Here is a 13,001-nt window from a genome sequence, read left to right as displayed (position 1 = left end):
TTTTTTCGGCTAGATTTAGTGAACAAAATTTTCCGCCAGATTTAGCGGGAAATATTCCCGCTAGAAATAGCGGGGAAATTTTTTCGCTAGATTTAGCGTTGAAATCTTTCCGCTAGATTTAGCGGGAAAATTTTTCCGCTAGATTTAGTGGGGAAATTTTTCCGCTATATCTCGCGGAGAAATTTTTCCGCTAGATTTAGCGGGGAAATGTTTTCGCTAGATTTAGCGGGGAATTTTTCCGCCATATTTCGCGGAGAAATTTTTCCGCTAAATTTAGCGGGGAAATTTACCCATAATGCACCGCGCGGTTACGCCGACGGCGACGGCGACGCCATTCAAGCCGGAAACGGGCGCCTGAGAGCTGCGCTCTAAGAAAAAAACGGTCGTGCTGTAAGCAACGGAGCCACCGCTACACCTCGCCCAGTGATGGCGTTGGTTTCTAGCGGACCACCGAATCGCGCGGGATCATGGGAAGACAACGGTCACGTGTCGCGCCTGATCCAATTGAAGCGAGGGGAAAGAGAACTTTTGAGAAGGAAAGGGCATGGGCGTGAGGAAATTTCTCTTCCCCATTTCAGACAATGGTTTGCGCTACCTTTTAGTATATATGGGCAGTCGCGGACCTGTGCTTCCGACCGTTTTCGGACGCCGGAAGAGCAGGCCATCGGCGGGTGTTTTTCGATTCATCCCTTTTGATACGGTCTCACTTCCGCGAAGTGTCCTCTAACGTGAAATTAACTTCGAGTTTATTTCTATATTTAAATTATTATTCCGAAACTAGTATCTAAAAACACGGAAAGACATGGTCGATTTAACATTCAGATATAATCGGTTCTCACTGCGGGGAAACAAAAATGTCCCTCCGACTTGATTCATGTGCCCCTGTTTTTCACTTTAGATAGACTAATGATCAAGATGTTGACGGTGTACAAGAAACAAGTGGAGAAAGCGAGCAAGGAGTGCATCGGATTCACTAAAGTTCTGCTCGAAGCATCTCACAAAGTGTGCCGCCTCAAAGAGTGCAACATGGCCAACCTCATCGCAGATGCCTTCCTCGCCCACTACGCCAACCGGAAAAGCGCCATTCCGCACGCCTGGTCCGACGTGAATGCTGCTGTCGTAAACGCCGGCATTACCAAGTGGTCCATTCCACAGGGTGATTTATGCAATGTGTCTTCTTAGCGTGTAATAGTCTAATCCTTAGCGTCTCAAAATAACCTTACAGCTCGAGTTAGAAAATACCCAAATCCTGAGGAGTCACGATGCTACTCCATGTCTCGATTATTCATCCGAAGGAAATGTAGTTCAGGAATCTCCTACTGCGAAGCCCTCGGCCATTTCCACTTAGCAGAGCGAACGCTGGGAGAGGAGGCGAGCCTATATCCGACACCTTTTAGAAAGAAGGACGTAGCGCTCCGAGTGGTTACGTCACAATGTCGGAGAAGGAAGACCATGGCGCAACTACGTGAGAAAATATCTGGTATCGACGTGAAAAAAATATTTTTCCTGTCCAGCGGCGCGATACTGTTCATGCGCGTGTATCCGACATTAATATACCTTTCAAAAGCGCAGTCTTGTACAATTTATTATATACAGGGTGTCACAAAAGAAAATTTACACGGTCTTTTTTACCGCAAAAATAAACTAGGCATCGCCGAACGCTCATTCTCCGCCCAAAGGTAGCGCTAGAGGTCACAACCAGATGCCAAAGTTTCAGCCCGATCCGATAACTTAATCAAAAGTTATAAGTGATTTTCTGAAAATTTCAATGGGAAAATGGCGGCGGACGGAGAACACATGGGGCTCTATGGCACCAGAAACCGAAAACGGGCAAAAATGGGCTCCATTTTCCCATTGAAATTTTCAGAAAATCCCTTATAACTTTTGATTCAGATATCGGATCGGGCTGAAATTTTGGCATCTGGTTGTGACCTCTAGCTCTACCTTTGGGCGGAGAATGAGCGTTCGGCGATGCCTAGTTTATTTTTGCGGTAAAAAAGACCGTGTAAATTTTCTTTTGTGACACCCTGTATATAATATAAACGTAATATACAACGCGTTACTAAGGTTCAGAAGAGCGCCACGGCCTTAGTTTCTAGGAGGTGCTGGTCTATCCTCGCCTCCTCTCCAGCGTGGGCACTGCCTAATTGTAGAGTGGACGGCTTCGCGGGAGTGGCTTGTCCTGCTTTTCTTAACCTAGCTGCTACAAAATACAGTAAATATTGTGGGTTTCTCCGTGGGGTATACCAGGCAGTCTGCCAGTGTGCCCGTGAAAAACGTGTTTATTTACTGTTACACTACCACGCTTTACTCTCGATAGAGTCCACAGTATCAGCGTTGCCTTAATTGACAGGGTCACCGGTGACACTCTCGGAAAGGAGAAAGGCCAAAAGGAACAGAGCGCCGTGTAAGCAATGCCCTCCTTCGACGACAGACCCCGGCCGTTGTTTGGGCCCGCTTTGTAGCCTATGGGAAATGAACACACCCGAGGTTGACTAGTTTAACGGTTGTAGGTTTGCTCCCTCGAGGGGCGCAGGCGTCCAAGTATGAATGGTCTCGAAGGGTGTCCCGTAGAAGTCACCCGAGGACGAGCGAGCACCGCCCTCATGGGCACGCGGCCTCCTCTCGCATCCGCGTGCCGCGCCCCGTCATGGTGGCGCCCACGGCCTGCCTGAGCTAGGCATGGATAGGGATGAGGGGAACACGTGATACCGACGAATTGCTCAAAGTAAACAAATATGATTGAATGGAAGTATAATCACAAAAAGCCTGTAAAACTTGCCTTGTTACCAAGCGTATTTTAGGAGCGTCCATATGAACACATCAATAAAATAGTCCTTTGTCAACATTAAAATGGCGAAACTGCAGATTGCATAGCTTCAGGAAAACCGAAGCAACCGTTTTTGTATGCAAGTACAAGTAGAGTCATACCTGTCTCAATCTTTGGGTATGAGGATGCCCATCTGGACTCAAGGCTTCGAGCTCTATAGGATTTTTTAACAAAGAGAGGTCCGAGAAAGCTAATTATTCGTTCTTTCCATATAAAAGTAGATCCCGGCTTTCTGACCAAATGACGTGTAAATGCTCTACAAATATTTGGCATAGGTGTAACATGCTCCGGCCAAGGTTTGGCAAAAGCAATTCGTGTAACGTGTAAATACCCGCATTAAAAAAATAGACAAGAAAAAATAAATAAAATGAAATAAATTGCACAGCGGATCCCGCTATGTCGCAGACACGATTTGAGCTACGCTTTCGCCATTCTTAGGCACAGACAGTATGCCGGTGAGCCCGACACTGCATTTTACCTGTACAGGTGCCATCCGCAGGGAAAACATGATGTCCGCAATGCCCTTCGAAAGCACGCTCGTCGTGCTCACGATGAGCGGAGCTCAGTTGTGGAAGATGTTCGATTTCAGTGTCTCGCAGTTCACCTGGTACGACGACCCGGTGGGAGCCTTTCTCCAGGTCTCAGGTATGACTTTATGGGATCTCTGATGTCAAGGAGAGCAGAGTATCGGGGGCACTTTGTCCAGCTTGTTTTCCATTGAAGGGACACTGAGAGGGTATTTATGCTTGCCAAGGTTTTTATTTGTAGATGACATATGAGAGTCCAACTACCCAGAACACAATTTGCGGCTCGAAATTCGTTTTCTTTCCACCCCAAAACCGCCGATCGAGAACTGGCCGGTTTGAGTCGCGCTCACTCTCTTCTCCATGGTCCCGTGCCATTTTCTATGGTTTAGACACAACCACCAAAGAGAATCAAAGTCTTGGGTCATCGAAGGCACACACTCAATACTAGAAATGGACAAAAAATATGGCACAGATTTTTTGTGACTTCTAAAAAACCGCAAATATGTTGATTGAAAAAAAAAAAAAAGTTAGACAATAAAGTGATTTTCGGTATCTTATTCCTCCTCTATATTTCTTCTTCCGCCTCAGTCCAGTTTCGATTTCGGTTTCGAGCAGTTGCGTATTTTGACTTAATTAAAATATACGTGACACTGTAGCAAAATATTGATTGGGTAGTCTTCCGACACCAGAATAAGTCGCCTAAAAATATATATATATATATATTTTTTTTTGGGGGGGAGGGGGGGGGGGAGGGAGGGGGTGTTAGCGTTCCTTTAAGTGTTTACCCAACAGAAAGTTTGTGGACAAGATTCTTTGCGTCACCTGTTTCCATTGAGTGCGTGGCATAAATTGAAGAGGAGTGCTGCGTCACCGCTTGGCTGGGACTAGTGTTAAATGGGTCACCGTGAGCGAAAGAGACAGCGCCGAAAGCGGATCGTCGGAGGCCGTGCTCGTTCAATAATTCGCTTTCACCGACACAACTGCCGACGCCACGGTCACTGTGAGCGAAAGAGACAGCGCCTAACGCGAATTGTCGGAGCCCCAGCAGAACGCTGACGCGGCGTTCGGCTCGCGTGGCGTTCGGCTACGTCAGCCGAGCGTTGCGTCACAAACATGAACATTATGTATGTTGTTGTTGACTTGATGGAGCTCTTAATTAGGTCTAGGGGAGCGGCGGATAGATTTCTTCCAGAATACCAATCCTTGTTCACTGTAGTGCAGTCGCTTCATGTTAGGCAGCTCTTGTGTTGCTAGGTCAGTAAAATAAAAGTGGATTTTTCACCACGCGATACAGGCGAGTTCGCACGCACTTTACCTCCAGCGCACATATAAAAGAAAATAGTGTATGCATCACCATCGTATTTACCCAAAAAGCGTTTGCATTCCCTGTAAAATAAAGGCCAAATTCTCTGATCAGCCAAACCATTATGACCATCCCCACACTATGGGAATGAGCGAGACACGTCATCTACCATCTGCTGATGGTGGCCGGTTCTGGTGGTATTTATCAAGTTTTGGGGGGCGTTCTCATGGGCATCCCTGTGACCGCGGTGGTTGTTGTAAAGCACACTATGAAAGCTGTGGACTCTGTTAATGTCACTTCTAACCAGTTGCACCCCTTCATGACTTCTGTCTTCCCCACCGGAACTGGAATCTTCCAACAGGACAATGCGCCGTGTCGCAAGGCCAGAATATACCCTCTTCAAAAGTCAGTCCCGCAACATTCGAGGCTGATCTGCTCTGCCTGGCGAGTCCTTGTCACCCTTACATATTGCTCTGCAGCCAACGACGAAAATCTCTAGAAAAAAAAAAAAAAAAATTCAAGATAGCAATACAAGAAAAATTTGTAACATGAACAATGTCTAATAGCATCATTCACACAAACCCTTCCAGTCATCTGCCTTTCATATTTTTGCAGTATGAAAATATGAGGGAGTTTACTTACGAATTTTTATTTGTTTATTTGATAAAAACCCTCCTGGTTCATTGACAGCGTGTATTTTATTATGCATAACCTCGGCCAAGTACGCTATATAAATTATACAGGCGCGCAGTACCAGTAGAATATTGCAAAGTATGAAGTTTAATTGGGTTATCATTTTTTCAGTACTTTTAGCTTTAGACACATAATTTAATGGAGCACATTATTTTTAATCCACTTAGATAAATTACTCTAAATTAAGAAATACTGCACCCAAAATGAAGAAACAAGAACCAAATTTGTTTGTAGGTGCTCGCCAATAAAAATCATTTTATATGAACCGACGAATTCTGAGCTGAAAACGTAAAAGATGGGCCGATGCTTTGAAATTCCCGATACATGCTGAATGTCTGTTTAGGGTTAATCTTCGACGCTCATAACATATGAAACATGCGTTAGTGCTTCTCCCTGCGCAATGGCAGTCACAGAAAAAATAAATTAAAGAAATACAGGCAACATTCACTTCCTACATTCGCCTCCAGGACAAGCGGCGACATGATCTAGTGCCGATTATATGCCCCAATGAGTTATCATTAGGGCTGGCCAATTAATCAATTAACCTACCGTTCAATCAATTAATGCTTTAATCACGATTAAATGTTTTTACCTGCTAATCAATAAAAGTTTGACAAACCAAAAAAAAAAAAAAAAGTACAAATTAAACGCTTTCATTACACAGACGCGAACGAGTACACCAGCATGAAGGGCAAACTTTAGGTCAAACTTTACAATAAAGTAAACTGTACAGGCGAGGTTTGTAACTAACCTTACACAAGTGCAGAAGGTTAGACGTGCGCCGACCACTTCAACGCCGTTTGGGTGTCCGTTTAGAGCAGCAGACTATTGTGAACAAACAAAGGAGGTCGTTCTTGCCCGAGATTATCGACAAACCTCTTTGCTGAAGTAATAATCTGCGAGTGTTTATTGTTTTCAGGCAGCATCTCCCAAATGGCGTGTACTTCTGAAAAGGGTCTATTACACCGTGACAAAGAAGCTTCTTGGTCAGTGGCGTTGCGTACGAGGATAACTGGGTCAACTAGTGCTGTGAGGTTGTGTAAAGTGACAAACATACTAACCAGTATTGTTGCACGACCCCTTTTAAAACTGTATGTTCATTTATGCAGAAATGAGCGTAGGCTATTCGGGATTGCAGAACCCTCGAATGAAACGCCAGCAAATGGCAGCATTTCTACCACCCAAAATCGTCTTGTACTATGCGGAGAGAAAGTCATCATGCTTCTTGCGCAGGAGTTGCGGTGAAGTCAGAGTGACGCCGAGCTCTGAATTGATTTGATTGCCATTCAAGGCATCTAGCATTGAGGTCGACTTCAATGCAAGATGCCTTGCAGTGTACCCACTATTTTTTGTAGAGCACAGCTCTTAGGCGCCCGTGTGCGGCTTGAGCGGCGTCGCCGTCGGCGTAACCATGCGCTGCATTATGGCATGCGTGATGTCACTGATGACGTCATCAGTGACTTCATCGTCACTGATGACGTCATCGGCATCCGCATTGTCACTGATGACGTCACTAGTGATGATGACGTCATCAGTTACGATGACGATGACGTCCTCACGTGACCCCGGTGAGGTCACGTGACCCCCGTGAAGTCACGTGACCCTCGTGAGGCGACGACGACGCCGCTTGGAGGGAGGAGTAGCAGACAGGATGAGGAGGTGAGGAGGAGGGACGAGGGGTATACCTTTCCCTCAGTACCCTTCTTTCCTCCTCCTCAAGAGCTGCACTCTAATTCGGCGTTACAGGGAGTTGTAAACGGCTTTAATTTTTTTTTTTTTCAGACAAACAATAAGAGCTTGGCATTCTGACATCATAGCAACCCATGTGCAAGAAGCAGACGAACTTGCCGACGTAAGAGAAGTAGGACGCAGCGTGCCTCGAGCATATCTTGTTATCGCTCCGCAGCTGATGAGATTCCGGCATTGGCCGATTAGATCAGAGAGGAACGAATCAAAAAGCAAGAAGTTCAAAATTTATTCTACCTGTGCGCTTTGTTTTCGCAGGGATCAAGGTGGCGTACAACTTTGCGCGCTGTGCATTCCAGCGAGTCATTCGACTCGAAATTTTGTGCGCCAACTGCTCGATACCCAAGTACGAGCCTGTCCAATGGAAAAACACGTACAAAATTGTCACTACCAGCTACATTGCAAATGGCGGAGACGGATTCAATTTTGACACGGACCTGAAGAAAGAGACTGAAGGTACGCAACTATTTTCTCCTTTCTCCCTCAGCAGATCCTTATGCATTACGAAATTTAACCTTGGACTTTGGAACCATTGCCCTACTGACAACGAACTCCTCACAATGGTAAGAATGAGACGTCACGCTCAATGGATATAGCCTATTGGTCAAATGGTTCAACGTAGGCAAGCTGGAGCCATTCTTGTAACGTGTTTGTGTTTACCTTACAAACTGGTAAAAAGGCGGGAAATAAACAAGGACAGGGAAGTTACTGGAGAGGACAAGCGCCAAACTTTGATTCATTACATTCTGAGTTGCCAGGAACACGAAGATTAACCCGCAAATTTTTTGAGAGGTATAGCCCAAAAATCGTCGAACGGGGGCCTATAAAGATAGTAGGGGTGTGCGAATACCGAATAGTAGATATCAAATCGAATACCAAATCGAATTAAGAAAAAAAAAAAGCCGAATATCAAATCGAATATTGAATAGTGATTTTATTTGTAGGAAATTTTGAAAGTCTGCTGTGAATGAGATTATTATATGTGCAGAGTATGTGCCAGGTGCAGAATATGCATCTTGTACGAAACAAAATATCAAATGTCTAAGAATTCTCGTAAAAAAAAGCAGGTGCTGATGAACGTTGGGCATTAAAGATCCACTTTTATGGCGCAAACATAAGCTATCTACCCTAAGCCTCACAAAAGACCCAAAGTTACAGCCACGCGTGCCCTAACACCACGACATGTTTTCTTTTTTTATTTGTATATCTGAGGAAAGGGGCACTTTGCAATATTTGGTCTTAATTTTAGTGAAGAAAAAGGGCACCCGGGATTTTATTTTATATAAATAAACAGATAGCTGTTAAATCTGAAGTAAGAAAAAAAATGTGGTTAGGTGGCGAAAGTGACCGTCCAACAGCCGCTATGCATCCATTCCTCTGTCCATTTATCCTGTTTTAGAGAGCCTAGATTTAAAAGAGGGAGCAAGCGAAACTGAAACCATTGAAACCACGGAGACCGCTCCTGCGCAGATTGGTCGTAAGTGAGCATGTGTTGTGTCAACGCGTGGAAAGAAGGGCGAGCAAATAGAAGAGCGACGACGCCTACGCACCCGATCCTGCCCGATCGACGCTTTCGCCTTTTTGTCGTGCAGCTATCAAACGGTCAGAAACCCTCTCAAATCTAGGCACACTATTTTTCCATTCCGTTTCGTTCCGAATCAGAATTTGCGGCTTGCGGTTCCAAAAGAACGACCTGGAACGACGACGACAACTCGGCTGGTGTCATCGGCGTGGTTAGCGTAGTTTTCTTTTTGTGGTCTTGCAGTCACCAATTGCTGTGAGTGTGGCAAGTCTGTTCCACATCGGCGCTTAAATTCCGGCCTCCCAATAATTCCTCTGGAAGCGGCGCAAACAGGACGGGATGTTTCGGTTGTGATTCAAGGTTCGATTGTGTCACGATCATGAGTAAATCTGCGTGCTATAAAGTTTGTGGCGTTCGTTACTTTTCTTTGTTGTAACCTGTCCGTTAGATTTTTGTGGAATGGTATAACCAAGAGCTGTTTCACGCATGTTCTGTCCAACATCACGACGCTAACAACAGGAGAAAAAAAACTGCAATTTATTCAGCTCTGTGCCGAGTCCGACTGTGCGTCTGTGGCCAAATATATTGAATATTCGAGCGATCGAATACTAGGGATTCCATTCGCGAATCAAATTATTCGGAAACTTGCTATTTGATTCGAATTCGTTTATTCGAATATTCGCACATCCCTAAAAAATAGCCCGAAACAAAATTTCATGCAAGGTATCTGGCAATGGCAAGCACAGGTGCATCACTGCAATATTGAAATTCACAAAAAAAAAATTCTTTAGACGGTGGTATTACAGGTAAAAACGACAGTGACCAACACCACTGAGGAACCACTTATTGCATGTTCACGCTTGTGATTTGGATAGATTCGTTTTCTACTCTCTTGTATTCATCGTTTCCTCGGGTGTGAAATAGCCAAATAGACAACCACTATTTCCCGCCAACTACAGAAATAAGCAGCCTAATTGGGCTATTCATAGCCACGTCTGGCCAACCCTAATTACACTTCTTCTACAGCAGGTTCTTCTACAGCTTCTACAACTGGTAAAAAGGCGGGAAATAAACAAGGACAGGGAAGTTACTGGAGAGGACAAGCGCCAAACTTTGATTCATTACATTCTGAGTTGCCAGGAACACGAAGATTAACCCGCAAATTTTTTGAGAGGTATAGCCCAAAAATCGTCGAACGGGGGCCTATAAAGATAGTAGGGGTGTGCGAATACCGAATAGTAGATATCAAATCGAATACCAAATCGAATTAAGAAAAAAAAAAAGCCGAATATCAAATCGAATATTGAATAGTGATTTTATTTGTAGGAAATTTTGAAAGTCTGCTGTGAATGAGATTATTATATGTGCAGAGTATGTGCCAGGTGCAGAATATGCATCTTGTACGAAACAAAATATCAAATGTCTAAGAATTCTCGTAAAAAAAAGCAGGTGCTGATGAACGTTGGGCATTAAAGATCCACTTTTATGGCGCAAACATAAGCTATCTACCCTAAGCCTCACAAAAGACCCAAAGTTACAGCCACGCGTGCCCTAACACCACGACATGTTTTCTTTTTTTATTTGTATATCTGAGGAAAGGGGCACTTTGCAATATTTGGTCTTAATTTTAGTGAAGAAAAAGGGCACCCGGGATTTTATTTTATATAAATAAACAGATAGCTGTTAAATCTGAAGTAAGAAAAAAAATGTGGTTAGGTGGCGAAAGTGACCGTCCAACAGCCGCTATGCATCCATTCCTCTGTCCATTTATCCTGTTTTAGAGAGCCTAGATTTAAAAGAGGGAGCAAGCGAAACTGAAACCATTGAAACCACGGAGACCGCTCCTGCGCAGATTGGTCGTAAGTGAGCATGTGTTGTGTCAACGCGTGGAAAGAAGGGCGAGCAAATAGAAGAGCGACGACGCCTACGCACCCGATCCTGCCCGATCGACGCTTTCGCCTTTTTGTCGTGCAGCTATCAAACGGTCAGAAACCCTCTCAAATCTAGGCACACTATTTTTCCATTCCGTTTCGTTCCGAATCAGAATTTGCGGCTTGCGGTTCCAAAAGAACGACCTGGAACGACGACGACAACTCGGCTGGTGTCATCGGCGTGGTTAGCGTAGTTTTCTTTTTGTGGTCTTGCAGTCACCAATTGCTGTGAGTGTGGCAAGTCTGTTCCACATCGGCGCTTAAATTCCGGCCTCCCAATAATTCCTCTGGAAGCGGCGCAAACAGGACGGGATGTTTCGGTTGTGATTCAAGGTTCGATTGTGTCACGATCATGAGTAAATCTGCGTGCTATAAAGTTTGTGGCGTTCGTTACTTTTCTTTGTTGTAACCTGTCCGTTAGATTTTTGTGGAATGGTATAACCAAGAGCTGTTTCACGCATGTTCTGTCCAACATCACGACGCTAACAACAGGAGAAAAAAAACTGCAATTTATTCAGCTCTGTGCCGAGTCCGACTGTGCGTCTGTGGCCAAATATATTGAATATTCGAGCGATCGAATACTAGGGATTCCATTCGCGAATCAAATTATTCGGAAACTTGCTATTTGATTCGAATTCGTTTATTCGAATATTCGCACATCCCTAAAAAATAGCCCGAAACAAAATTTCATGCAAGGTATCTGGCAATGGCAAGCACAGGTGCATCACTGCAATATTGAAATTCACAAAAAAAAAATTCTTTAGACGGTGGTATTACAGGTAAAAACGACAGTGACCAACACCACTGAGGAACCACTTATTGCATGTTCACGCTTGTGATTTGGATAGATTCGTTTTCTACTCTCTTGTATTCATCGTTTCCTCGGGTGTGAAATAGCCAAATAGACAACCACTATTTCCCGCCAACTACAGAAATAAGCAGCCTAATTGGGCTATTCATAGCCACGTCTGGCCAACCCTAATTACACTTCTTCTACAGCAGGCTCTTTTACGTGTGAATGAACCAACTCGCCTGCATCGCCACTTTGTACGGGTCCTTTTGAGTATATTACATTATTGTACTCCAATGCAGGTTAAGGAAAGAAGCCCCTCTCCAAAGATCTCTGCTCGTTACGATTGGTGGTTTCCTTCTTTCCACTTGCCTCCTCTCCAGCATCCGCATTGCTTAAAGCCCGATGAGCAGGCAGAAAGGAGGAACCCCACCCCTGCCTATCCTTGTTTTTCTCCTCCTCGTTTCTCCCGTAGCGGGAAAAGAGGAAATATCCCCCTTCTCACATTTTGTTGAGGATTAGAAAAGATTAGTACAGTGGCCAATCAGTAGTCCCTCCCAGAAATGCAAAAATCGTGCCTCCTCTGTTCCCTAATGTCCCTCCCCCTCTTTGAAGCCACCCCCTTCAAAGGAAAAAATACGGGCACAACGAACACAAATCGAAACACCGAATTGTGAAAAAGCCAAACATTATAACGCTGAAAAATCAAAATGCAGAAAGCTCGAAATGCTGAAAAGCAAAACACCGAAAGGTGTGAATGCTTACATGTCTGATCGCCCATTTGTAGGCGATCCGACATGTATTAGCTTAGTCTGCATGTTATTGTTGTGTTTCGTGTAATCTGTATGAATAACTCTGTCGAGGCATGGCACCGCCGATGGGAGATGCTGGTATGCGGCACCACGTAGGTGCCTTCTGGCTGATTACGAACAGAAAAAAAGAGCAAGCGGTCGTCAAAGTTGATATCCAGGCAGCAATTGGGTAACAACCTCGCCGTCCTCAAAGCAAGCAGCAAAGGATACTCAAAGACTGTCCGGCAGCCGCTTTGGGCAACTGGGACAAGGTTGACGTCCTGGGCTTACCGCAAGGAACTGCACAGAATCTCAGTTGGAACATAAATAAACAAGAAATTCCTATCCTATATGACAGAACAAGGAAATGTCTTTTAGTTTCTCAAGTGAACCCGGCGAGTTTCTAGTGGACGTCATACTCTAGCTGTGCTTTTCTATCTTTGGTGCTGCAGGATCGGCCACTTGGATTTTCGTTTTCTATTTTATCTTGCAGCATTTTGATTTTCCGGCATTTGGTTTTCTCTGCATTTTAATTTTTTTTTTTTGATAATCCAGCATTTTAATCTTTGGCATTTTGAATGCCACCCAGATAGATGTATAACTGGTCTAACGACCACGCAGCTCTCACCACACTGTCTGCTCATGGGTGAACAGAGTTCTTCGATCAAAAATACTTGCAAGCCCATCGCAGAATAACCCAAAAAACAATCCAGTCAGAAAAAAAAAAAAAAGTCCGAGTGCTGTAAAGGCAACAGCCCCTTCGATGCCCATTACCTGCCCTTGCGACGAAATCATTTCCTTTCAAGTTTGAAGTAGACCATTCTGGAACTCGGAAGGGTTATGAGCCACTTAAACACTTAGCATGCGA

At 44.5% G+C, this 13,001-nt stretch overlaps 1 protein-coding gene across 1 annotated transcript in view; it reads left to right on the top strand.

The window, feature by feature from the left end:
• The window catches only part of LOC8029042 (protein 5NUC-like), a 46,545-nt gene that overhangs the window by 33,085 nt on the left and 459 nt on the right, over positions 1-13,001 (top strand). Inside the window, exons 6-8 of the mRNA XM_029966494.3 lie at positions 899-1,156; positions 3,317-3,475; positions 7,358-7,555. Of these exons, the coding sequence (XP_029822354.2) occupies positions 899-1,156; positions 3,317-3,475; positions 7,358-7,555 (615 nt within the window). The remainder of the gene's footprint in view (positions 1-898; positions 1,157-3,316; positions 3,476-7,357; positions 7,556-13,001) is intronic.

This window comes from Ixodes scapularis, unplaced genomic scaffold, assembly GCF_016920785.2.
Source record: "Ixodes scapularis isolate PalLabHiFi unplaced genomic scaffold, ASM1692078v2 PGA_scaffold2__306_contigs__length_199485367, whole genome shotgun sequence".
NCBI lineage: Eukaryota > Metazoa > Arthropoda > Arachnida > Ixodida > Ixodidae > Ixodes > Ixodes scapularis.
Note: the sequence above shows the minus strand (reverse complement) of the source record. Positions and strands in the feature narration are given on the sequence as shown.